General features: G+C 54.3%; 9 protein-coding genes across 9 annotated transcripts; 3 read left to right on the top strand and 6 right to left on the bottom strand.

The window, feature by feature from the left end:
• Positions 1 to 475: 475 nt before the first annotated feature.
• Positions 476 to 2,599, bottom strand: BDY24DRAFT_413308 (DNA replication factor Cdt1 C-terminal domain-containing protein; the record flags this gene model as incomplete). The annotated part of the gene is made up of 4 exons (XM_076643167.1): positions 476 to 720; positions 825 to 961; positions 1,045 to 2,388; positions 2,454 to 2,599. The coding sequence occupies 4 exons, from the start codon at positions 2,597 to 2,599 to the stop codon at positions 476 to 478; spliced, it is 1,872 nt and encodes a 623-aa protein (XP_076498905.1).
• A 356-nt stretch (positions 2,600 to 2,955) lies between these two features.
• Positions 2,956 to 3,322, top strand: BDY24DRAFT_413307 (uncharacterized protein; the record flags this gene model as incomplete). Its single annotated transcript, XM_076643166.1, has 3 exons — positions 2,956 to 2,966; positions 3,077 to 3,218; positions 3,311 to 3,322. The coding sequence occupies 3 exons, from the start codon at positions 2,956 to 2,958 to the stop codon at positions 3,320 to 3,322; spliced, it is 165 nt and encodes a 54-aa protein (XP_076498904.1).
• A 1,536-nt stretch (positions 3,323 to 4,858) lies between these two features.
• BDY24DRAFT_349045 (MFS general substrate transporter) lies at positions 4,859 to 8,274 on the bottom strand. Its single transcript, XM_076637676.1, has 18 exons — positions 8,093 to 8,274; positions 7,932 to 8,009; positions 7,792 to 7,852; positions 7,592 to 7,663; positions 7,469 to 7,495; positions 7,214 to 7,397; positions 6,946 to 7,028; positions 6,765 to 6,874; positions 6,583 to 6,695; positions 6,401 to 6,482; positions 6,096 to 6,317; positions 5,967 to 6,023; positions 5,784 to 5,869; positions 5,595 to 5,707; positions 5,416 to 5,517; positions 5,322 to 5,339; positions 5,144 to 5,245; positions 4,859 to 5,061 (listed from the first exon to the last, which is right to left on the bottom strand). The coding sequence occupies exons 2-18, from the start codon at positions 8,007 to 8,009 to the stop codon at positions 4,949 to 4,951; spliced, it is 1,623 nt and encodes a 540-aa protein (XP_076498903.1). The 5' UTR covers positions 8,093 to 8,274; the 3' UTR covers positions 4,859 to 4,948.
• A 613-nt stretch (positions 8,275 to 8,887) lies between these two features.
• On the top strand, positions 8,888 to 10,994 carry BDY24DRAFT_382057 (uncharacterized protein). Its single transcript, XM_076639447.1, has 7 exons — positions 8,888 to 9,383; positions 9,473 to 9,683; positions 9,770 to 9,772; positions 9,956 to 10,114; positions 10,192 to 10,385; positions 10,460 to 10,532; positions 10,638 to 10,994. The coding sequence occupies exons 1-7, from the start codon at positions 9,355 to 9,357 to the stop codon at positions 10,701 to 10,703; spliced, it is 735 nt and encodes a 244-aa protein (XP_076498902.1). The 5' UTR covers positions 8,888 to 9,354; the 3' UTR covers positions 10,704 to 10,994.
• Positions 10,995 to 11,293: 299 nt separating this feature from the next.
• On the bottom strand, positions 11,294 to 12,759 carry BDY24DRAFT_268643 (uncharacterized protein). Its single transcript, XM_076636899.1, has 3 exons — positions 12,229 to 12,759; positions 12,110 to 12,156; positions 11,294 to 12,035 (listed from the first exon to the last, which is right to left on the bottom strand). Exons 1-3 carry the CDS (start codon positions 12,499 to 12,501, stop codon positions 11,450 to 11,452), a joined length of 906 nt encoding a protein of 301 aa, XP_076498901.1. The 5' UTR covers positions 12,502 to 12,759; the 3' UTR covers positions 11,294 to 11,449.
• Positions 12,760 to 14,201: 1,442 nt separating this feature from the next.
• Positions 14,202 to 15,173, bottom strand: BDY24DRAFT_406288 (uncharacterized protein; the record flags this gene model as incomplete). The annotated part of the gene is made up of 5 exons (XM_076642699.1): positions 14,202 to 14,330; positions 14,413 to 14,513; positions 14,598 to 14,704; positions 14,830 to 14,945; positions 15,054 to 15,173. 5 exons carry the CDS (start codon positions 15,171 to 15,173, stop codon positions 14,202 to 14,204), a joined length of 573 nt encoding a protein of 190 aa, XP_076498900.1.
• Positions 15,174 to 15,537: 364 nt separating this feature from the next.
• Positions 15,538 to 19,226, bottom strand: BDY24DRAFT_338118 (PLC-like phosphodiesterase; the record flags this gene model as incomplete). The annotated part of the gene is made up of 10 exons (XM_076637312.1): positions 15,538 to 15,701; positions 15,787 to 16,195; positions 16,278 to 16,411; positions 16,498 to 17,055; positions 17,233 to 17,535; positions 17,667 to 17,912; positions 18,080 to 18,263; positions 18,376 to 18,485; positions 18,696 to 18,998; positions 19,130 to 19,226. 10 exons carry the CDS (start codon positions 19,224 to 19,226, stop codon positions 15,538 to 15,540), a joined length of 2,508 nt encoding a protein of 835 aa, XP_076498899.1.
• Positions 19,227 to 20,215: 989 nt separating this feature from the next.
• Positions 20,216 to 22,012, bottom strand: VMA3 (H(+)-transporting V0 sector ATPase subunit c). The gene is made up of 9 exons (XM_076636896.1): positions 21,840 to 22,012; positions 21,728 to 21,764; positions 21,640 to 21,652; positions 21,516 to 21,537; positions 21,287 to 21,366; positions 21,064 to 21,107; positions 20,782 to 20,951; positions 20,563 to 20,637; positions 20,216 to 20,463 (listed from the first exon to the last, which is right to left on the bottom strand). The coding sequence occupies exons 2-9, from the start codon at positions 21,756 to 21,758 to the stop codon at positions 20,455 to 20,457; spliced, it is 444 nt and encodes a 147-aa protein (XP_076498898.1). The 5' UTR covers positions 21,759 to 21,764; positions 21,840 to 22,012; the 3' UTR covers positions 20,216 to 20,454.
• Positions 21,981 to 22,297, top strand: BDY24DRAFT_382036 (uncharacterized protein). Its single transcript, XM_076639446.1, has one exon. It carries the CDS (start codon positions 22,024 to 22,026, stop codon positions 22,204 to 22,206), a length of 183 nt encoding a protein of 60 aa, XP_076498897.1. The 5' UTR covers positions 21,981 to 22,023; the 3' UTR covers positions 22,207 to 22,297.
• Positions 22,298 to 22,300: the final 3 nt, after the last annotated feature.

The raw sequence follows: 22,300 nt of genomic DNA, 5'->3' as shown, positions 1-22,300 counted from the left end.
GGGACCTTTTAAAACTCTCCATGAACCTTTACATGATAGCATCGTTATTAATCCGGGTCGAGCTGGTTTGGAGAGACGAAAACAGGACACTTCGAGACGCGTCGCTCCTGTTTCGTTCTTTCTCCCCTCTCCTCGAGAGATGGAACCCTCCGCCTCATCCTCACCCATCTGATTCCCTCGAAAGCCATGGTCCAGGTTCAGGTCTGTACACCCTCCAGCCTCACCTCCTTTGGTTAAGGCAGGAAAAATCATCGAGATCAAAACAAACCGAGAAACAAACGAACGTCGAGCACAGACCGCTGAAGTAGGGTATCACTTGAACAACGCAGCGAGATAGGCATTAAGGTAAGGTATCAAACACAAATACAAGCAGTCTGAGAGATCTACTTCAAACAGCTCAAAGACACGAGAGCACAAATCGAAAGACGAGAAGAGAAAACCGGTCCCTCCCTCCTCTTACTCTCCCTCCCTCCTCTTACTCTCCCAACTCCCTCTTAATCCTCTCTCTGACCTCTCTCAGTCCACCCACCCCTCGTCCAAGCACCTTCCCGGGACTCGCTGGTCCTCCCATCGCACCGATTTGACGTCCGGGCGAGGGAGGAGCGAGGGTGGCTGAGGAGGAGGCAGGCATCTCGATGTATTCTTCTCCGTTGAGGTTGAGGGATCGGAGAAAGAAGGGGCAAAGGGAAATGAGGAGATGGAGAGATTGGATGGCTTCGGCTGTTGTAAGAAACGAGAAAGAAGGAAAAGAGGAAGACGCGTCGTCAGGACGAGGAAGGACGGACGAGCGGAGAGAAGGGAAAGAGGGAGGAATGAGAACGAACCGAAAGAGATCTCGACCTTGGAAGACTTGACGACGACGTTGGCGACTTCTTCGAGAGGGATGGCCCGTCGTTTCGCTGAAGAGGAGGAGCTGGGTGAGGCTGGAGTGATGAGAGTCGACGGAGGAGCGGTGAAGAGCCTGATAGGAGCGAGAGAAGAAGTAAGAAGAGGTCAGTACGCGTCGAAAGCGGCTTCGAAGGCTCAATGATAACAGAGACTCACATGAAGACGGCCTCAGCCACGCCTCCCAACCGACTGAGGATGCTCCTCCTCTTGAGCTCGTCCCGGTCCATCAACTTCCTTCCAGCCCTTCCCTTCTGAACCGAAGCATCGATGAAGGCGTCCCCCAGTCCTGCAGGCGTAGAAAGGAACCCTCCGCTCGACGATGAGGAAGCCTTAGCTGCGATCCGATCGTGAAGAGCTTGTCGACGGGCAGTGACCGACAGGGAGGACGACGACGCGCCTTTGGTGGGAGTTGTGGGAGGAGGAGTACCGGTCGAGGTGGAGGGGCCAGGGAAGAGAACTCGACCGGGAGATAGGGATGAGTTGAGGTTGGCGCCAGGAAGGAGACTCTTCCTCATCGTCGAAGCAGGAGGGTTTCCCAAGGAGACGGCCGCACTCCTCCCTCCCATTCCCAGCCCAGCCGATGCTCCGGGCAACGGCTGCAAGACCTTCATCGGGAGATTCTTGACCACCTTCGCAGAAGGCAGATCCCCTTCGTCTCCGAACTCGAGCTCCTCTTCCCGACAGAGCTCGACCCATCGATCCAACCTCCTTCGAACCTCCTTCGTCCGTTCGTCCTGCTTCGACGACCAACGTCCGATGGCTCCGATGACTCCTCCCATGTGAGCAGAGTGCTTGACGGCGAGGTTGAAGGCGTAGGTGTTGGTAGGTTGTCGAGTTTGCTTGGAAAGGGTTCGGGTGGGAGCGAGGGAGAGGGAGAGGAGGGACGGGAGGGTGGTTGAAGACGAGGAGGGTTTCGAGGGAGACGCCGACGAAGAGGGTCCAGGAGTGAGAGTAGAGAGAGATCTCGAAGTCGAAGTAGGGAGATCCTGTCCATCCCACTCGTACAACCAGGTCAACCTCCTGAGATCCTCGAGAGCGAATTTCCTTCCAGCTCCGTTTTCGACGACCTCCCGGATTCCGCTCGCTCCTTCGAAGTTGGCGACCTTTTCGAGGACGATCTCCTCCTCGTCGTAACCGAAGGGATCCTGTAACTTCTGGAAGGACGTCCGAGGAGGGAGGACTGGAGGATGAGTGGCGAGATGGAGGGAGAGGGTGACCGAGAGGGATGTATGGAGGAGGAAGAGGGAGTGAAGAGCGGGAGGGAGCGAGGCGGAAGGTGAGCTCGAAGTCGAGGGAGGGTAGAGGAAGTTGGACGTTGAAGAAGAGGGAAATTTTGAGTTGGGAGTTGTAGGAGTGTGAGGAGGGAGAGGTGGGAGGGATGGATCGAAAGTGACTCGTTTGTGTGCTGAGGTAGAGGGGAAGACTGAGGACGAGAGAGCTGAAGGAGGGAAGGGCGAGTTCTTCTGAGGCGAAGGAGTAGGAAGAGCAGAGTTTCGAGGGCTGGAAGGAAAAAAGGTATACAGATCAGCATACACTCTTGTATATAAAGTAAAGGCTAAGCTCACCCTTCTTGAAGTCTCTGCTTCTTTCGAGGAGTGGTCGAGGGAGAAGGAAGGGAAGGGGAGGAAGCCGACGAGGAGGAGGAGGATTCGATGGGCCGCTTCACGGAAGCTGGGCTGGAGGGAGGAGGAGACAGAGGGATCGACGACATGATTCTAATAGATTGGGGAAGGGATGGATGGACGGGAGAGGGGACGCTTAAAGGGAGGAGGGAGAGGAAGAGAGGATGGACGTCGAAGGGAAGGAGAAGGTCGGTCAAAGATGGCGAGTCGACGAGCTCGCTCAACCGCAGCCGAAGCGAGAGCTGTTCGGTTATCGTAGATATTTTTGTCTCAGACTTTGAGTAGCGAGAATATCAAGATCAAGACTCAAATTTTCTCAGATCGAAAATCTATCTTCGTTGAGGCTGAGGAAGCAAAAGAAGGCGCGTCTCGATCTTTGATTTCTCGCCGAGCTCAACTTCGAATGCTCCTTCTCCTCCAACCATCGCTGTCCTCCCCTCCTTCCATGATCAAGCGGTGAGACTTTCTCCTCTTTCATGTCTCTAGGAGACTACTCAGTACTCAGATCTTTCGAGCGAGAAAACTTTCAACGGCGAGCTGACTTTCCGAACGCTTCCTTCCTTCAGACTTCGACTCCCCTTAGACGTTCAACGCCTGATCCTCCTCGAACTCGGAGCAGGTCGTCGCCGCCGTCTCGAAGAATATCACCAAGATCAGACTCAGCCCAGAACGCTCATCAACCTCTCGCTCGTTTGCCGTGACTGGAAGGTGAGCTCGACACCTTCCTCTGACCCGATCTCCTTTCAGCCCAATGCTGACCTCGGCGCTTCTTTGTCTCCCCTCTCTTCTTCCCCTCCCAGGACATCGTCTAACCCATGCTCTACTCCTCCATATCCCTGTTCGACCCTCGCAAAACTTCTATGCTTCTCTACACTCTCGAAGAGTTTCCTCACCTCGGACAACGGATCGTCTCGCTCGAGATCAACGACGACGACGTCGTTTGGGATCCTGCGACGTTCACTCTCCTACCCAATCTTCGCTACTTCAAGTGCGCAATTCAGCTCCGTTCAGAAATTCCGGTGGTGCTGGAAGTGAAGCCAAAGCTTCTGGAGCTGGTTCTCAGGGACGGGGGGGAGGGAGACGACACGACGTGAGCGAGCTGAGGTGAGTCTTCTCTCCTCCTCTATTTTTTCATCTGCTCTAGAAGATTGGACTGACTCTCCAACCCTCCTCTGCTTCCATCAGGAGCCTCACCTTGAACGTCTGCCACAACGAAGACGACAACCAGCTGCCTACCCTCTCCCTCTTCCCTTCCCTCACCTCCTTCTCAACAAGTCAAGATTCCTCCTGGATGGACCCAGACTACCATCCCGACAGCCACCGCCACCTAAAACCCCTCCTCCACCGCATCCTTCCTCAACTCCTGCACCTATCCATCCACGAAGACGGCTATCGTTTTGGCCAGACCCTCCCCTCCTGGATTTCTCTCGGTTGCGGTCCCTCCCTCCTCACCCTCCGTCTCTCCGGAATCCTCTTCGTCGACGAGTTCTTCAGACAATCCTTCCCTTCGTTAACGAAGATCACCGTCGGGCGCGAGGAGTGGCAGGGCGACGACGAGGAAGACAGTGAGGCCTTGATCCCTCGTCGAGATCATGGCCTTGCGATGAGGATCATGCAGAGCGCTACGTCGAACGGGAAGTCCAAGGAGGGTCAGTTCCCTCTGGTGAAGACGTTGCATCTGAGGAGGGCTGTTTGGGATGAGGAGAAGAGAGGCAGGCTCAGGTTGAGAGAGGAGAAGCTTCTGTCGATGGCGAGGACGTTGGGTTGGGAGGTGACCGACTTGAGCGGGGTGAAATGGGAAGATGAGTGGGATGTAGAGGTTGACTTGGAGAGAGGGGAGGAGATGAAGGAGTACGAGGATGATGATAGTTATGGTTGGTAGCTAGTTCCTCGATGTAGAGAGAGCAATCGGAGATGCGACCAGTTTCGAGCGAGGTGAGCGGAATCGGTTGCAGCGTGGTGGGCATCGAGTTTCGTCCGCCATGCATCTCTAGTATGATTCCATCGCTCTATTTACATCGAGGCGAATATCCATATCGGCAGCCCGTTCAAGGGAAGGAGCCCGGCTTCAGAATGAAGAGCGAGCTTGACGCGTCGTCGAATCCTTCCCCTCTTTCTGCTCTCCCATATTTCATCGCAATAGGCATCAGATCAGCCGCATGTACCATAAAAAGGCCCTTTTGCTCTGAGGGAGGAACAGGGAGAGACCAGAGAAGCAAGAAAAGATAATTCGAGAAGACGACGACGAGACGCGACCTGGTTGGTGCTTCTCTTTCGTGACCGAACAACGGGAAAACATGACCATTACGGTTGAGCGCAGTCTACCAGAAGATAAAAATAAGTAGGGTATAAGCTAGCGATCCAAATGAGTACCAATATTTGCTAAAAGCAAGAGCAGGAGAAGACGAGGAACAGGGAACGGAACAACAACGATGCGACTACAACGCTGCTTCTCCAGCAGTCTCAATCGGCAGAGCCATCATGAGGACGCCAGAGACGCAGAACAGTGCAGCAGAGATGAGGACTGGGGATTTGTTGCCCGAGGGTCCCCCTGAGGAAGAGAAAGAAGAAACAGGACGACGGAGTCAGCGTCGGAAGAGACGAAGAACCGAGGAAACGAGATGAAAACTCACAGTTCTTGATGATAGGAGCCAGGATACCAGCCAGTCGAGAAGCAGTGGCCGCGAAAGCGTCTCCGGTGCCTCGAGAAGGAGTGGCAAAGACTTCGGGCGCGTCTGTTGATCGACCGACGAGGGAAAGAGTCAGGTTCAACGTCGATGGAGGAGTCAAACAGCGACGAGGTGGACTTACAACCGTAAAGGATACCGTCTGCGAAGATAGGAAGTAGAATAGAGAGGGTTAGCAAGGGAGACGGAAAACGAGAGGAGAGGAGAGAGAGACGTACACATCGCGTTCTGAAAAAAAGCGGCCATGCAGTTCATCGCAGTGACTTGAGCCTTCGTCTTGACAGCAGTAAAAGCGAAGAGGAAGACCCCAGCAGCAATGGCTGAAAAGGGACGGGGAATCAGTCTCGGGGAGGAGGAGGAAGGGGAGGACGAAGAACAGGAAAGCGAGAAAACTCACTGCAGAAAGCCATCGCCCCCCTTCTTCCTGAGATGAAGGCCCATCTTCCAGTGACCTTCCATTCGACGAGAGCGGCGGCCAAAAACGATCCAGGAAGTCCACAGAAGGCTTGCCTGCCGAACGCAAAAAGAGAGAAGAGGGTCACCGTCAGTCGCGTCGCAAGGCTTGATGAAAAGGAAGAAGACGAACAGAGCGTATCCCGAGTAGGCTTCGTTGGTAGTCGATCCGGGAATCTGAGTAAGATAAAGACCAAGGAATCCGTTGAAGAGAGGGTACTGAGAAGGAGATTGACGAGGGAAGGAAGCGTCAGTCTTTGGTGGACGACGCGTCCAGAGCGATCAAGAGTCGGGCTCGTTCTTGACTGCTACTCACAGCGAGACCGAGGATGGCGTAGATCAAAATGACGAGGGTGGTGTTGATAGCGATTCGCTGTTGCAGATTACAGGAAGGAAGGTGTGTGAGTCGACGCTCGTCGGTGAACAACAAGAAACGAGAACGAACCCTCGTTGCGAAGAGAGGTCGGACGTGTTTCATTCCAATGTCGTCCATGCTCCTTCGAATGATGGTCTTGTAGTTCATCTTGGCGTGAGACTCGACTCCGTGCTTCTGAGCGATGGACTGAAGGTCGGCGAGGGTGATGGGGCACGGTCGTCCGTTGCATTTGGCGATAGACTCGAGGACCTCGATAGCCTCCGCGTCTCGACCTTGAGAGGCCAGCCATTTCTGGAGAGGAAAAATAACCGAAGGGCCAGTCGTCAGGGACTTCTTCGAGATCGAGCCACGAAGAAAGGAGAACGAAGACGTACAGGAGATTCAGCGAGAGGCATGAGAACCGCTCGGCAGATACAGAAAAAAACGACAATGGCTCCCATTGTGAGCATTGACCACCTGGAAAGCGAAGAGGAGGGAAGGGTAAAGAGAAGAAGAGGGAAGGGTGTTAGCTTCGACGCGTCGAACGAGAGGAGCCTTTCTCAGAAAGAGGACGAACCTCCATCCCTTGTTCTGGTTGAGAGTTCCAGGAACACACATGGTTCTTCCACTGTCAGGGGATAGAGGATCCTCTTGAGTAGGGCAGCTGTACTTGACGGTGAAGGGCCAGACCTGGAAGGAAGAAGGGAAGGGGTGAGCTTCGAGAGGACTCGAAGACGAGAAGCAAGAAGAGGGACGAACGATCAGACTTCCGACGACCTGACCGATTGCCCACCAGGCAGAGAGTAGAGTAAGAAGCCACTGCTTTTTCTGAGGAAGGAATTCGAGGAACATGGCTCCGTCGACGGGGACTGAAGTCGAGGAAGAAGAGAAAGATCAGCCCAACTCGACGTGGAGAAACTCAAGCTCACAATGAACTCACGATTTCCTCCACATCCGAAACCAACGAGACAGATCATCGCACACCACATGGGGAAGTTTGTTGAGGCAGCAGAAATCATACCGCTAGAAGAAAGCGAAAAAGGACGAGGTCAGCTTCCGAGACGCGTCGAGATCGCGATAGAACTCTTCGCTCCTCGTCTCCCGTTTTCCCGCACTCCCCCTTCATTCCAGTTACAGCTTCTCCCTCTACATCGCTTCACACAATGGAAGAATCCCTCTCTATCTGAGACAGAGAGAGCGAGACTCACAAAACTCCAGAGATCAGAAGAGTTGCGTTCCAAGCAAACTTTCGTCCTACGAGATCCGCGCTCATCCCCCAGAAAGTAGCTCCCAGGATCAGCCCAACGTAGAGGAACAGGGTAGACGTGGCGACTTTCGAAGGGTTGAACTCGTTCTGAAGTCCAGGGAGGACGAGAGCGACTCCCTGCAGCCCTGGAGAGATCAACGAGAAAAAGTGGTGAACGGGGAGCTTTCGAACGGTGAGGCATCGGAAATACACGTACAAAGGTTATCAGCGAACCATCCCATTCCTATCAAAGCGTAAAAACGAAGTCAGCGACTGCGAGGAACGCGAAGAGAGAGAGGAAGAGGAGGAGGAGGACGGAGGGAATCTGAGCTCGACGCACCTGAGATGAAGAAGAGCTGAGTCTGGAATCGCCCGTAGCCGATTTCTGACAGGGCACTGTTTATGACAGCGACTGAAAAGAGAGCGGGAGGGGAGAGAAAAGAGTGAGCACAAGGCGAACGAGAAAACAATTCAGGATCGGCTCGAGCACGTTCCGTTCAGCGAGCTTCAGGAGGAGAGGGAAGTTGTGGTCGAGCTCACCTTTGGCCTCGAAAGCAGCTTCAATACCATGCGAGGCAGCGAGCTTGTTGAGAGAGGAGAGCTGCGAGAAGCAAGGGGCCGAGGAAGGAAGGTCAGATTGGGCAGGACGAGCAGAAGAGAAGGAGATGAAAAACACCAACGTCAGAATCGGAACCGGAGAGCTCGTCTTTGGCGGCAGAGACGTTCTTCTCGTCGCAATCTTGCGTTGGTGAAGACATCTGGGAGAAGAGAGGAAGAAGAAAAGAGTGAGCTGGCGCTCTTGATTTCTTGAGTACACGTGGGATCATCGAATCGAGCTCACCTGAAAGAGAGGGAGAAAGAGAGAGTCGAGGGAGGAGAGGTCGAGTCGATCTCAAGGAGAGAGGAGGGTAGAAGAGGGAAGTGCTGAAAAGGGAAGAAAAAGGCCGTTCGCGTGGTGATGGTTGGGGGTGGGTCGGAAGACCAAAGGAGAAAAGGAGATCTCTCAACAAGAAAAGGTGAACGTTGGTGGTCGTTGAACTTAAAAGAGGAGACCCCCTGCTCGTTCCAGCTTTTCTCAAGCCACCAGATAGCTCTTGATCTTTTGCATGTGATCAGAAGTAGTATAGATCGAAGTATTCGAATGTCACAAGTCTACGGGGGTGCGTGAGATCCAAATCCTCGAACAGGGGAGGAGAAAACTAACGAGCTCACATCGCCCTTTTTATTTTTTTATTTTTTTGCGACGCGTCGAGCTCACCGGAAAGCACACATCCGGCTCGATTTCCGTCCGAGTGCTAGCTCTAACTTCAAACTTAATCCCGAAGCAGCTCTCTACAGCAGAGCTGTATCGTGACCAGAAGAATCAACAGCTTCAGAGGCTCAGGGCTGAAAAGACGCGCGAGCTTCTTCGTCCTTCGGTTCTTGCCTCGTTGTTTTCAGCTTTTCGCCAGATAAGATCACTGAAAAAAATGGCAGGTATCTGGTCGAGAGACTCATCTCTTTCCCTCTACGTGAGATTGATCCCAGAGCCATCAGTTCTGTACCAGCGATCTAGGAAACCGGGCAGCGCCGGGAGAGCTTGGCTTCTTCGATTCCTCCTCCTTCTTTCTTCTTTGAACTTTGTCTGCTCTCTCTCAACTTCCATTCCCTCCAGGCTTCTAAATTTCTCAACAAAAGTGAGTCTTTACCTCTCGATCCTAGCCTCCCCGGGGCGACTGGTACCTTCTCGCAGATACGGCTGGCGCAGGAAGAGAAGGAGAAGGAAGGCGAAGAGGTCGACCCTGTTCAAAATCTGCTGGCGGGTGTGTCCTGCTGCCTCTGTATAGAGCGCATTTTGAGCTCTATTAACTGCAGAGTGGTGCAGTATGGTATATGCGAGCATGCTCTCGGGTCGGGCTCGAGTTTGAACCCGGAAAATGTTCCCAAGGGTCAGGAGGGAGGGAGGAAGAAGGGTCGAGGTCGTTTCCCTTCCCGTCGAGCTCTCTCCCTTCTTGACTTGACCTTTGCCTCTCTCGTTCCCCAGGTCACCTCCTCTCGAACTCTCAACAGTTTACCCCTCGATCCAAGTCGCCTATCATCCAGTCCTCCATCCCAGACCTCGAGATGAATCAGCTCCCTCCCCTTGGTATCATGTTCGTCCCTCCTTCGGAGAACGCCTGGATCGTGCAATCTGTCGCGCTGAGACCTCCTCTCTTCTTATCGCTTCGCTTCTCTCCTTCAGCCAACTCAACACTCGGTTTGCTCGACCAGCAGGAGACATCTCCAATCCTGCTTCGTGGCCTTTCCCCATCCGAGTCGGAGTCGTCGCTGAAGCAACACCGAAGGCCATCCTCGAAGGAGGTTGGTCGGAAGACACGGTTCTTGCTTTCGTCAAGGAGGGAAGGAGACTGATCGAGGAGGAAGGATGTGTTGCTCTGGTTACTTCCTGTGGCGTGAGTGCTCTACTTTAAACTACAGAGGATGGGGCAGGGGTGGGAAGGAGAAGGAGAAGGCAAGAGGATGGTCCCGTCGCGCTCCTTTCTCCTCCATCGCGTGCTCGAAGGCCTATGTACTGATCCTCCAACTTTTATGCCTCTCCGCTCATCGATTTTCTAGTTCGTGAGTATCTCTTCCTTCCTTCCTTCGAAGTCTTACGACCTCCCTGTGAATCAAGACCGCTGACACCACTTTCGTTCCCTCGGTCTAATCCGCTTGTCTTCCTTAGCTCGCAACGATGCACCCTCTCCTCGCCTCCCACCTTCCTTCCATCGGCTCTAGTGCTCTCCTCCAGCTCCCCATCATGAAGGCTCTCTACCCAGTTCCCAATTCGGTCGGAGTCATCTGCTTCAAGGCGAGATGTCTTTCTCTGAAGCACTTCGCTTGCGTGAGTCTCGTCCTCCCTTTCGTTTCTTGGTCAACTCGAGAGCTCCCTTCTGACCATATCCTTCTTTGCTTGAACAGGTCGGCGCATCTCCTCAAACGCCCTTCACTGGTCTTCGAGAGAACGGAGTCTTCAGTCGCGTCCTGAACTGCGAGATTCCCTACGACCACGACGGGATGCTTCAGGAGGTCTTGGAGGCTGGTCGGGAGCTGCAGGAGCTTTGCAGGTCGAAGGGAGGAGAGCTGAGAGCCGTGTTGCTCGAGTGCACGAACATGTGAGTCGATATCTTTACCGACTCGAAGTAGATCTCTCGCTGACCTTTCTTCCGCGCTCTCATCCTTTCTTCAGGCCTCCCTTCTCGGCAGCCGTTGCACGAGAGCTGAATGTTGCTGTGTACGATATTCTTACCCTCGGAAAGATGGTGCGTCCTCTTGATCAGCTCGCCTGTCTCGTTCCCCTCGACTGCACGCACTGACGCGTCTTCACTTCTTTCCTTTCCTTTTCTTTCTTCGTTTCCCGCCCTCAGATCTACTCCGCCGCCGTCAAGGAGGAGTATGAATTCCGTCTGCCTTCTCCTCCTCGAGGAATGTAAATTGTAACTCGTTTTGTTTGCTCGCTTCCCTCTCTTTTGCCCTCTCGTCCTTCGTTCGAATCGATTCTTGCTTTGCCTCGTCTTACTTCATCGCCACCCGCTTCTTCATTTACAACTCTACGCTCCGTGACCTCTTCGGTCCCGCTCTCGTGCTTTTGCTTCCTTCTCGTTTCGTTTCGTTCCCCGTCTCGGTCTCGTCCTCCCTGCTTTTCGTCCATGCCCTCTCTCTCTCTCGCCCCTCCCTACCTTATACGACTTTCAATGACCTACCCACCGTTCTTTCATTCCCGAAACGTGCAAAAAGGACCGATGATCGAAGTAAAGAAAGAATTAGGAGCCTGCCTAGTATCTATGGACGCGTCGGAAAAAAAAAACGAAGATCGTTCGAGGTTGAGAAGAGCACAAGAGGTAAGACTCGACGAGGGGCAATGCTAGAGAACGTGAAAAGTGAAAAGAGCAAGGAAACAGCAAGTGGGGTCGTGAAGAAGCGAAGGAGAAAAATGCAAAGGCGAGAGTTAAGAGAACGTGATTGCGAAAGAGTGAAGGCAGAAAGAAAGACGAGATGGGAGAGTGAGAGAGAGACCAAGAAAAAACGAACAAGTGCGAAGCGGAGGGTTGAAAACATACCAAGAAGTCAGGGAACGAGAACTAGAAAAAAAAGAAAGGCAGACTGCAAGCAGGAGCAACGTGAGAAGGAAAAAAAAAAACGAAGGTGGAGCGAAAACGAAACGAGCCAGGCCGACTATCTACATTCCTCCGTAGGCGTCGTCGAGATCATCGGCGGGAGGAGGAGCCTTCCTAGTCTGCTGCTGCTGCTGGAGCTGTTGCTGGTGGTGTTGCTGAGGAAGGTAGGCTTGAGGAGGAGGCATTCGGTCGATCGGAGAGCTCATCGGATGAGCTCCTGGCGACTGCTGCTGAGGGTACTGGGAGTAGGGATCCAAAGGAGGAGGACCTCCGTAGTCAAATTGTTGCTGTTGAGGGTACTGCTTCTGATCGACGGGGTAACCGAACTGCTGAGGAGGGAGTTGACGTTGTTGTTGTTGCTGCTGCTGCTGCTGTCCGTATCCCCACGCTCCTCCTCCCGGAGCGAGAGGAGGGCTCATGACTCGATCGATTCCTCCTTGAGTTGGGTAGGCTGAGGGATAGAACTCGGGTTGACCTCGGGCCATGGGAGGCTGAGAGATTTGAGGGGGAGGCATGACGGATCCGACGGCGAAAACTTGAGCGGGACCGGTGGAGTAGGCGGACGAGGAAGGAGGAGGGAGAGGGATGTGGGCTGATCCGGTAGGGGAGGTGTAGTAGGATCCGATATTGGGCATCGGAGCGACAGGGCTAGGAAAGAACGAGTGAACGGAGAAGGTTCAGCGTCGTCGACGCCGTCGCGTCGAGATGAAAGCGGAACTCACGAAACGGAGCGTCCAGATCCCATTCCAGCTCGACCACTCTCGATCATCTAGTAGGAAGATGGATACGACGATTTCAGTACGTTCTCGCCCTTTCGTAGCGAAGAAAAAAGGAGACTCACGGTCGGAGGTCTCGGTCCTCCCATTTCCCTCGACCTTCCCGAGTTGTAGCTCTCCTTCCTCTCCACCATCCCACCTGCACTTCCAATCCCACCCTCGTTCTCCATAGCAGCTCCGTATCCGGTGTAGAGAGAGCCAGGTCGTCCAAACTTCTCGTCAGCGACGGCTCGACGGCTTCGTCGATTCTTCTTCCTGATGAAGAACAAGATGGCGCAGATGGCAATCAGGAAGCATCCTCCGGCAGCTCCGATGGCGGCGATCTTTCCAGTGCTCATGCTGTGAGGAGAAGGAGGAGGAAGAGAGGATCGATGTTAGGCTCGTTTCGAGAGGAGGGACGAGCTGAGGAGAGGTGAAGACGCGAGACTCACGTGGTGGAATCGGAAGCAGTGGAAGAGAGACTGGAAGCAGAGCTAGCTGCTGCAGATGCTGAGATCTTGGGAAGAGATGAGGCTTTGGCGGTGGTCTTGGAAGCGTTGGTCGAAGCGGCAGGGAGGACAGTCTGCGTCGTGGGGGTGAAGACGGCCGTGACCTTCTCCTTCGTCGCTAGAGTCGAAGAAACAAGTTGCAGGTCAGATCGGAGAGCTAACTGACTAGAAATGTATCTGCTCACTCGTGGTCTCCTTCGAAGTAGGTGGAGTGGACGCAAAGACGGTTTGGACGCTAGAGGAGGTTGTAACCACGACGGCGGCGGCGGAGGTCGCTGTCGTTGTTTTGGCGACAACGGCGGTGGTGGAGGTGGTCTAGAAGAGAGTAGAGAGAGCATATCAGTTCCCATCCTCGAGATAAAACGGAAAGGAAGAGAAGAGAACGCACGGTAGCAACGAGCTTGGCCGTTGTCGAGGTCGTGGTCGCGAGAGCTTTCGCGGTTGTAGTTGAGACAACTGTTGAGGATTCATCGGGAATCAAAGCGTCAATAAGACTTGCGAGGGGGTTGGAAGCCATGTGGGCGTGGAAGAAGGGGGGAACGAAGGGTGGGAAGAACGAAGGAAGAGGAACGGGCGGAGGGAGGAGATCGTCGAAGGTCGAAGGGAGGGGAGTGAGTTCAAAGGTCTAGAGCGTGTCGAACGACTAGACTTTTGAAGAGTGAACGAGTGTGAAGGTTTGAGTAGAGAAGGTGGTCGTTGTTGGGAAAGAGAGAGAGGTCTGTTCTCTTCGAAGCAACCCATAGGGAAGGGGGAACTTCCGCCCTCTCCTCTCCCCTCTCTGTGTTGAGCTTTCACCCCTTTGAACTCCCTTCTCTCGTTCCTCCCTTCCCTCCCTCAAACAAAAGAAGAAGAAAAAGTCAACTCACCAGCGTTGGGATCACCAGAGACGGTCAAGACGAAGCCTCTCTTCTCCTTAATCATCTTGTGAAGCTGCCTGTTGTTGACTTGTCCGTGCATCGAGAAGGAGAAAGAGGGAGGGAGGAGGTTGGAGGAGTCGGCGAAGGGAGAAAGAAGGGAGGAGAGCGAGTGCCGTGTGGGCGTGGAAAGTTTGCTTTAGAGAGAGTGTAGGAGGGATTATAAGGGAGATGGGGTGAGAGAAGAGGCCGAGAAGAAGAAGGAAGGAAGGAAGGAGAAGGGAAGCTAGCAGTTGGTGGTGAAAAGGAAGAAGGAGAGCTCGATCGAAATCGACCCTGCTGCCCACCCTCGAACAAAGGGAAGTTTGGACCAGCCCCTGAGAAAATCTTCGTTCTTCTTTTTTCTCTGGTAGGTGGACTCAAGTCCTCCAGAGAGAAAAGCCTGCTTTTCTTCGTTCCTTTCGCGCTCCCCTGAGAGAACGAACGCGTCGAAAAGAGGGTCGGAGGAGGAAAAGCCAAACAGAACGCGTCCCTCGAGGTTTCGTCCTTCGAAGTTCGGTTGTTGTGTTCTTTTCGAGGCCTGAAACGGTCCAGACGTATAGATGGAAGACAAAGAAGTCCTAAAGACGTAAAAAGAAACCATTCATCAAGCCTCGAACTAAGCTACAAAAGTACGACGCGTTTCGCTTCGGTCTCTCACTTGGAATGATCCTTCTCCTCCTTTCCAACGAACACACCAGTAGCAGCAGCCGTAGCCTTCTTCCTCCACTCGTTGAGAGTTCCAAAGAACCCATCCTCAGAGGTCGTCTCTCTCTTGTGGTCCCACTGCGAGCAACGAAAACAGAGAAGAGCGGTCAGTTCGACGCGTCGCGACGTCGATCGAGAGGGAAAAGGAAGAGAGACGAACCTCCTCGGAGTGCTTGGTGATGAGTCCCGAACCATCTCTCTCGAGCGTGAGAAGAGAGTTGACAGTCTTGGTAGGGTCGGAAGGTCGCTCTTTAAGGTAGTCTGAAGGAGCGAGTCGTGAACGAAACAAAACAATCAGCCTGAGTCGCTCGACGTTTCCCGTCTCCTCCCGCTCGATGAACTCACAGGTCACGTCTTGGTTGATGAGGATAGTCCTGAGGTTACCACCGTTCCCACTTTCCAGGACCTCGAACTTGTCGATGGTAGCTCCACCTTTGAAAAGCTTGGGGAGTCTGGAAATCAGGAGCAGGTCAGTCCCGTCTCGTTCCCTCCTCCCTCTTCCGCTCTATCGTCCCGCCAGCCTCTCACAGCTCTACAACGAGACCAAACGCTGTGGTCTATATCGTCGCGGACTCACCCTTCAAACTGAGCTCGAACAGGTCCCAATCCATCCGCGTAACCGATGGGATCGTGGAAGATGGCGGTTTGGCTGTAGATGGAAAACGAATCGTTGGTAGGAGCACATCGGTAGAGCTGGGGAAAAACAAAGGCGACGTTAGTTCGCACTTTTTGAGTTGGCAGGAAAGGTCGAGCAGTGAAGGCGAGCTCGACTTGGAGGGAGGGAGGAAAGATCGAGCTCACCTCCTTAATGTGCTCGAGAATCTTGGACTCCTCTCCAGTAGGTTGTCGAGTAGGAAGAGCCTTGGACTGAGCGGGAGTCAAACCTGAGGCGTTGAGAGCGTTGGGATCGGAAGAGGGCATGGCGAGTCGAGGTGTTGTTGAGAAGAGTCTGGAGACGGCGAAGGGAGGAGATGGGAGAGAGGATCAGCTCTCTTCTTGTTCGTCCGTTTCTCGATCCGAAACTGACCTGTAGTAAGTGGGAGTGGTCCTGGAGATGAGGGTTCGAGAAAGGGACATGGACGTTGGAGAGGAAAGGGAAGGAGGAAGGGAAAGAGAGAAGGAGATGGGGGCGAAGGGAGCGAGGTGACGTCGCTTTTCGGCTCAGATCTGAAGAAAAATTGTTCGTAGAAAGTCGTGAGGATGTCGTGAGATCGAGATGAAAGGGATAGGTGGAGGTCGTAAGATTGTAGGTATGGCGTGAAGTAAGGGTATCGTCGTGAACGAACTAGAGGGAGATGGGCGTGGGAGAAGGGAACGAGCGAGGAGGCGACGTCAAGAGAGAAAGAGAACTAGAAGATGAAGAAGAAGAAACCAAATCGAGATGAACGAAGACCGAAGAGAAGAGGAACTGGTTGAGGTGTTGATCCTGTAGAGGGAGGTGTCGGTAGCCTGAAGGAACGAGAAACGAAACGAACACCGATCAGCCGACGCGTCCTCTCCTCTCCTCCCTCGACGAACAACGAAAAAAGCTCACCCTTGTTCAAGCTCCCCAACGAAACGCAATACGCCCCCACGCTCTTATCCAGCATCTCCACCACCTCCCCTTCGTATCTCACATCGAACCTCACAAACACCAGATCCTCCATCCCTTCCGCGCACTCGAAATCAAACGCCAGCGTCTCGTTCCAGACAGGGTTGAACCCGTTGTCCTCGATCGTCTTGGTCTTGAGCTTGATGCTCGGTTTGGAGACGGATACAGGGAGAGCTGGTGATGCTGGAGGACTGAGCAGGGTGGGTTGGGAGGCGGAGGTTGCTGGGGTGGAGGAGGAGGAGGCCGAAGGGATGATGGAAGGGAGAAAGACGGTGATTTCGACGAAGGGATCGATCATGCTGTCTCGTTTGACGAAGTCTCCTGGGTTGGGAAGTTGTTGAGCTGAGATGACCTGTGATGGAAAGGGAGAGGACGGGAAGGTGAGTTGGGGGCGACGAGAGGCGGCGGAGGGGAAAGGGAGAGACGCGACGAACCTTGACCTTGAGGGAATGCTTCACTCGACCGAACTGCTCCTCCTTAACCTTGATCCTGAGTGGAGGAGGTTTGAGAACGTATCCAGCTCGACCGTTCCGAGCGAACATGGCTCCGTTGAAGGTGTATCCGAGGTCTGAACGCAACGCAAACCGAACACGACACGGGGAAGGTCAGCTCTCGTTTCCTCCCTCTTCCGGCTCGAAAGACGAGTCGACTCACCCGTGCTCTGCCAGTTGATAGCCACCAGCTGGGCTCCAGCAGCCCAGTACCGAATCGGGTCGTAGTTGCTACTCGTCAACCTCGTCACGCTCGGATACAGCCTCATGAGATGCGTCCGATTGTGCTTCACGACGTCGCCGAAGCTCTGCTTCAGAACCTTGTTGGCCGTCCTCTCCGAAAGCGAGACCATGTGCGAAGGGAGGTAGGTTTCCTTCTTGTTGAATCCTCGATACTTGACTCCGAGGGTGTAGATGAGCGTTTTAGCGAGAGCTGGAGAGCAGGTGGGTTTGGGAGGAGGAGAGCTCGAGGAGGAGGAGCCTTTGGATTTGGTTGGAGAGCGGGAGGGGACGGGTGGGAGGGAAGGAGAGGTCGAGGCGTGGACGAGGGTGAAGGAGTCGTGGGAGGATTCGGAGGAGGAGGAGCTTTGGAGGGAGAGACGACGTCGGACGCGGGAGACGAGACCGGTGTTGCTCGAGCGACGACCTGAGAAGCGAAAAGGAGACCGAGAGTCAAGTCTAGGTCGAAGAAGACAGCCGATATGAAGCTTGACGTACCAGGCTTCTCTCGAGTATCGTCGTTGCTCGCCGAATCCGTCTCCGTCGAGAGGACCTGCTCAGGCGAGATCTCGGTCGTCCCAGGTTCCTTGGGCATCTGAACCTTGGCCTGCAAGGCGACGAGATCAAGAAGAAAAGATCAGCTTTGAAGCTCTCGCCGTTTCCGCTGAGTCTTCTCTACAACTCACCTTCAGCAAAATCCTATACTTCAACTCCTCTGGACTGGGCAACCCTTCCTTCCCCTCCCAGCCCTTCAACGGCTCGTCCAAGAACCTCTGCCCCAGAATCTCCTTCAGCGTCTTGACCAGTACCTCCTGCTGCTCGACGCAACAGTGAATCTCCGCCGAGATGATGACCGGGTAGGGAGAAGCGACGAAGGCGTACTTCCCAATCGCGTGGACGACGTCTCGAACGGTGACTTTGCCAGTAAAGGTTCGGCCGTGGTAGATGACGGGTTCGCCGGCATCTCCGTCCCAGCAGTCGACTGTCGAGTAGAGGGAGTTTCGAAGAACGAAAGGGAGGAAGAAGGAAGAAGGGAAAGGAGAGGTCAGCTCGAACTGAAACTCGAAAGGAGAAAGACGAAGGAAGGCGCAGGGAAAGACGAAACCGACTCACGTTCGACACTCCTACATCCTTGCAACAACGCTCGAATGTAACCCTCGACAGTGCTCTCTCCGACGAGTTGATGACCGATGAGGTAGGTGTTGTGCGAACTCGAGATGAAGTACTCGGCGAGAGGACGAGTCATGTCGTGGGTCACCTTGGAGGTCTGTTCGGCGAAGACGCTGTTGTCGGACGAGGTGAGGAAGGAGGTGAAGCCGTCGAGAAGAATGAGAGGGGAAGGGTCGATGGTTTCGGGTGCTGATGGAGGGTCTGAAGTGGGAGGAGAGGAAGGAGGAGGAGGGAGGGTAGCGTATCGAGCGTGAAGTTTCGAGATCTCTGCGTCGGAGAGAGTGGACTGCGAGGAGTTCAACGAAAAGAAGGGTACATCAGTTCGGTAGATTCTAAACCAAGAGAACCACAACGACGAAAAAAAAAAAAAAAACTCACCTTCTGCACGCTCCTCAACCACTCCCCAAACTCCCCCTCGTCCAAACCACTCCCCGTGATCGTCTCAAACAACGCCTCGATGTCCATCCTCCTCTTGAGCTTCTGTACGAATCTCTGGAAAGCCACGAAATCCAGATGTCCTCTCCCATCGACGTCGGCTTCCTGTAAAAGGAGACGCGTCGGTTCAGTCCAATTCGCCTCGACGCGACTCGACCCTTCTTCTCAACCTCTCCTCTCCCACCCCTGAGAAAAAGACACGCAGGATCAAACTCACCTTGAACCTCGCCAACAAATCTGCCCTACTACTAGCGATGTTCAACCTCCTACAGACCCTGACCACTCCCTCGAAATCCAACCATCCTTCCTTCTCTCCCACTCCGACCCCTCCCTCCCCACCCCCTGCCCCACCACCCGCACCCACCCCTGCCAAACCCTTCCTCGGCTTCTTTACCTCCCCGGCCACCTCGGCCTCCCTCCACTGTTTCCTCATCCAAACGTTCTTCTTCCTCTCCTCCAACGTCGTCGTCCCTCCTCCTCCTCCCGCTCTCCCTCCTCCTCCCTCCCTTTCCCCACCTCCACCCCCTAATCCATCACCCGCAAGCGCCCCGATCCCACCCATGAGTTCCCTCCTCGCCTCCCACAACGCTTGCAGGGTCCCGCTCCATTCCTCGAACGCTTTCGGCGAGGGAGCGACCATGTGCAGCGTTTTCCATTTCAGCTCCCCTGACGACGACGAGGAGGAGGCGTCGGCTGCGGTGTAGATGATGGTTATCCAGCGGGAGAGGTAGGAAGGGGAGAGGTAGGAGGAGGAAGGCGACGGGGAGGAGAGGGAGAGTTGGTCGATGAAGGAGCGCGCGGAGGTCGTCAGCCGGAGTTCACGGATGGATTCGATGTTGACTGGAGCAAAGGGAAGTGAGCGACGGAGGATGGTGAACGAAAGAAAGAAAAGAAGAAGTAAAAGAGAACGAAGTCAGCAAGCCCAAAAACGTAAACCGCTCGACGCGTCCTTCGCCTCTCGTCGCACTCACCAAACCCGCCCTTCTTACTTCCCCATTCAATCGTCCCCTTCTCCCCATCGAGCTTGAACGTCCGCTGCTGGATCTTCTTGGCCGAAACCTTCAACATCGTCATTCCCTCCTGCATCTCTTTCGGAACGACGACTTCTCCGAGGTTCAACGTCGCTCCTCCTCCTCCTCCTCCTCCTCCGGACGAGTTGACGGTTGTCGTTGGTTGAGCGGCATGGGAAGTGGGAGTGATGGTAGCACCTGTGTCGCTTCGAACGGGGGTGGGAGGTGTCGGTTGAGGAGGCTGAGAAGGGTTGGACGAGGGGAAGGAGGGAGTTTGAAGCGATAGGACGACTGTTTCCTCCTCCTCCTGGCGTTCTGTTCCTCTTGCTGGCTCTTGAGCTTGTACTTGATGAGGTGGTACGACGACTCGATCTCGATCTGCTTCCGTCGTTCCTCCTTGAACCTCAGCCTTAGCGTTGGCGTCGACTCTCTCCGTCTCCTTCGTCCTCGTCGTTGAGCTCGCCCCTCCCCTCTCCTTATCCTTCCCCCCAAGTCTACTCCCCGCTCTAGCCAAACTGCCTACGATCTTGTTAATCGCTTGATCTACTTTGCCGCCTCCGTTGTTACTCGAGCTCTTCGACGGCGAGCTTGGAGTTAGGACGACCCATTTCCCGCTCTCGTCCATCTCCGTCCCTTTCCTCGTCGGCGGCGGTTTCGAGGGCGCGGAACCCATAGGAGTGGCGATGGAAGAAGAAGCGGGTGGTGAGGAGGGCGCTGTGGTCGCTGCTGGTGGTGATGCGGTGGGAGGGTAGAGGGAGGAGGAAGAGGGAAGCGAGGGAGGAGAGGAGGAGGAAGTGGTCGAGCTCATCGCCTTCGAGTTGGTTGTCGTTTTACGAAAGAAATCTGCCTGGGAACGGCGAGGTGGGAAGGGCGGTGTGGTGGTTGGAGGGAAGATAGGGCTTCGTTCTTACACCATCTGCCGAAAGGGACCTTGGCGAGTTGGGAGGAGAAGGAAGCAAGGCGATGATGGAGGATGGAAGGGAGAAGCTGCGAGTTTGTTGAGCTTGGACCACGTCCGGCTCGTCACCTTTTCCTGTTTTTCTCGCTTTTCTCTTTTGGACTCGGTCGAAGAGCAGACGCGTGTGGATGATACGAAAAAAGAACATCCTACTACTGCAACTACTAGACTATTCAACACTCGCGTCTCCTTGCTCTCTCCTCCTCTCCTCCTCCTTCCTTGCTTCTAAACGAGCGTCTGATTTTCGCCGTCTGCTCCTCCCTCCTCCTCTCTGCTTGCCTGATGTACGATCCGAAGCCAACTTTCCTGACGAAAGGCGTTGGGTGATCTACATGCACTGTGGGATTCGAAGAGACGAGAAACGAGAGGGAGAGGATCAGTGGTAGGTTCGGACGCGATTGGAAAGAGGACGAGGAGGAGGGAGGGAGAGACGAACCTCAGGAGCCTCGTTTCCTCGAGTGTTCAGGATAAGAGCAACGATGAGACCGTAGAGACCCAAAACCTCGGCGAACTGTTCATCCAGCACATGGAAAGAGAGGGAAGGAAGGGACGGGAGAGGAGAGAACGTTGGTGATCAGCTCGCCCGCCCAAAACATTGGGTCTCTAACCCCGGTCGCCGACAAAACACGAGCTCTGATAAGACGAGTGTACTCACAATGAGGATAAGAATCATACCGACGAACAACCTAGGCTGCTGAGCGGTTCCTCGAACTCCAGCGTCTCCAACAATCCCGATGGCGAACCCGGCAGCCAATCCAGCGAGTCCGACGGAGAGTCCAGCTCCGAGCTGAATGAATCCGAGGTAGAGAGACATGGGGGACTTGACTGTAAGGTGGGGAGAAAAGAAGGAGAGGTGTCAGTGAGCTTGAACGTTGGGAACGGAACCGAAGGAGGAGGCTGAGAGGAGAAGGAATCGAGCTGGTTGAGAGGAACGTACTGGACGACGAGATCAAGACGGAAACGACGAGACCGTAAATGGCACTGTTGACATGATGAGCGAGGTGACGAGAGCAGAGAGGGAGCGGTTGGGCGGAGGGAGAGGTCGAGGGAAAAGAAGGGGACGGAAGGAGGAGGAGCGAGTGTCAGCTAAGTTGTTCGTCCTTGGAGCTTGTTCCTTCGATTCCCACTCCATCGTAAAGACTGAAAGAAGCTGAACGTACATGATACCAGCCATAATGACGGGAATAACACTACGCATCATGAGATCGGGTCGGAGGATGGCCATGGCGGTGATTCCAACCTGGAAGGTCGAACGGAGAAGAGCGAGGAAGGAGAAGGGACGAGATGGGGAGCAGACGTGGATCGAGAAGGATAGGGAGGAGCAGAGAAGGAGAGAAAGGTCAGCATGAGACGAGGGGAGAGATCAGGGATGCAGAGAGGTCGGCTTACACCAGACTTGGCAGTACCGTAGCTGCAGAGACGCGAAGGAGGGAAGGAGGAGGAAGGGAAAAGGAAGGAGGGTTCAGTTGAGGTTTCGACGGCTATTCAGCAGATTTGAAGAGGTGAAGCTCACGAAGCTCCGATACCTGTGGAGGAGAGGAACAAGAAGGGTCAGTCAAGATGTTCAGAAGTGGTAGAGAAGACGAGAGAGAGGAACGAACAGGTGAAGACGATGGCAGCCGTGCAACCCATCACTCCCTGATTGATTCAAGACGAAGCGAAGGAGGGTTAGCGAACGAGAAGGGAGGCATAGAAGGTGTGGCGAGTACTCACGAAGAAGGGAGCGTAGGCTGGGCAGAGTTGAGAGATCTCGAGTTCCTCGAAGGCTGCATGAGGGAAGGAACAGAAGGTGAATCGAAGGAGGAGCGAGCGAGGGAAGGAGTGGAGGAGGATGGAAGGTCAGCTTTCGTCTCTATGCAGCAGCTTTTTCGACCCAGAAACCATGCCAGACTAGAGAATGATCCTCCCTCTACCACCTCCCGGTAAGCTTGAAGCTGCAGGAAGTCTAGTACAGGAGGCGTCTGCCATCTCGTCGAACCCTCCTTCGGTCGCAGCCGCCCCCTTCCTTCCGACCTCTGCCTCACGACTCCCTCTCTGCTCCCCCGTGAGAATCGAATGCAGCAGGACTAACCCATTGTGAAGGAGTGTTTGAAGGGAAGGGGGTGGGGGAAAGGGGAAAGTTGGTGTTTTAGGAGGGAGTGGAAGTTGGGAGGGAAGAGAGGAGACTTGAAGTC

Source organism: Mrakia frigida (genome assembly GCF_051309035.1).
Source record: "Mrakia frigida strain ATCC 22029 unplaced genomic scaffold BDY24scaffold_7, whole genome shotgun sequence".
NCBI classification, from domain to species: Eukaryota; Fungi; Basidiomycota; class Tremellomycetes; order Cystofilobasidiales; family Mrakiaceae; genus Mrakia; species Mrakia frigida.
Note: the sequence above shows the minus strand (reverse complement) of the source record. Positions and strands in the feature narration are given on the sequence as shown.

What these genes read in the sequence shown, in the direction of transcription:
- BDY24DRAFT_382057 (XM_076639447.1), top strand. Translation starts at nt 9,355, where the DNA reads ATGAATCAGCTCCCTCCCCTTGGTATCAT. An exon ending in TTGCTCGAGTGCACGAACAT is followed by an intron (nt 10,386 to 10,459) that starts GTGAGTCGATAT and finishes TCCTTTCTTCAG; the next exon opens with GCCTCCCTTCTCGGCAGCCG. An exon ending in TTCTTACCCTCGGAAAGATG is followed by an intron (nt 10,533 to 10,637) that starts GTGCGTCCTCTT and finishes TCCCGCCCTCAG; the next exon opens with ATCTACTCCGCCGCCGTCAA.
- BDY24DRAFT_268643 (XM_076636899.1), bottom strand. Translation starts at nt 12,501, where the DNA reads ATGAGCACTGGAAAGATCGCCGCCATCGGAGCTGCCGGAGGATGCTTC. An exon ending in GAGGACCGAGACCTCCGACC is followed by an intron (nt 12,157 to 12,228) that starts GTGAGTCTCCTT and finishes TCTTCCTACTAG; the next exon opens with ATGATCGAGAGTGGTCGAGC. An exon ending in GGATCTGGACGCTCCGTTTC is followed by an intron (nt 12,036 to 12,109) that starts GTGAGTTCCGCT and finishes GTTCTTTCCTAG; the next exon opens with CCCTGTCGCTCCGATGCCCA.
- BDY24DRAFT_349045 (XM_076637676.1), bottom strand. Translation starts at nt 8,009, where the DNA reads ATGTCTTCACCAACGCAAGATTGCGACGAGAAGAACGTCTCTGCCGCC. An exon ending in TTTCGGATGTGGAGGAAATC is followed by an intron (nt 6,875 to 6,945) that starts GTGAGTTCATTG and finishes CCTCGACTTCAG; the next exon opens with TCCCCGTCGACGGAGCCATG. An exon ending in GGCTCCTATCATCAAGAACT is followed by an intron (nt 5,062 to 5,143) that starts GTGAGTTTTCAT and finishes TCTCTTCCTCAG; the next exon opens with GGGGACCCTCGGGCAACAAA.
- VMA3 (XM_076636896.1), bottom strand. Translation starts at nt 21,758, where the DNA reads ATGGGTTGCACGGCTGCCATCGTCTTCACCT. An exon ending in CGTCTTGATCTCGTCGTCCA is followed by an intron (nt 20,952 to 21,063) that starts GTACGTTCCTCT and finishes CCCACCTTACAG; the next exon opens with TCAAGTCCCCCATGTCTCTC. An exon ending in GTATGATTCTTATCCTCATT is followed by an intron (nt 20,638 to 20,781) that starts GTGAGTACACTC and finishes CTGGATGAACAG; the next exon opens with TTCGCCGAGGTTTTGGGTCT.
- BDY24DRAFT_382036 (XM_076639446.1), top strand. Translation starts at nt 22,024, where the DNA reads ATGATCCTCCCTCTACCACCTCCCGGTAAGCTTGAAGCTGCAGGAAGT.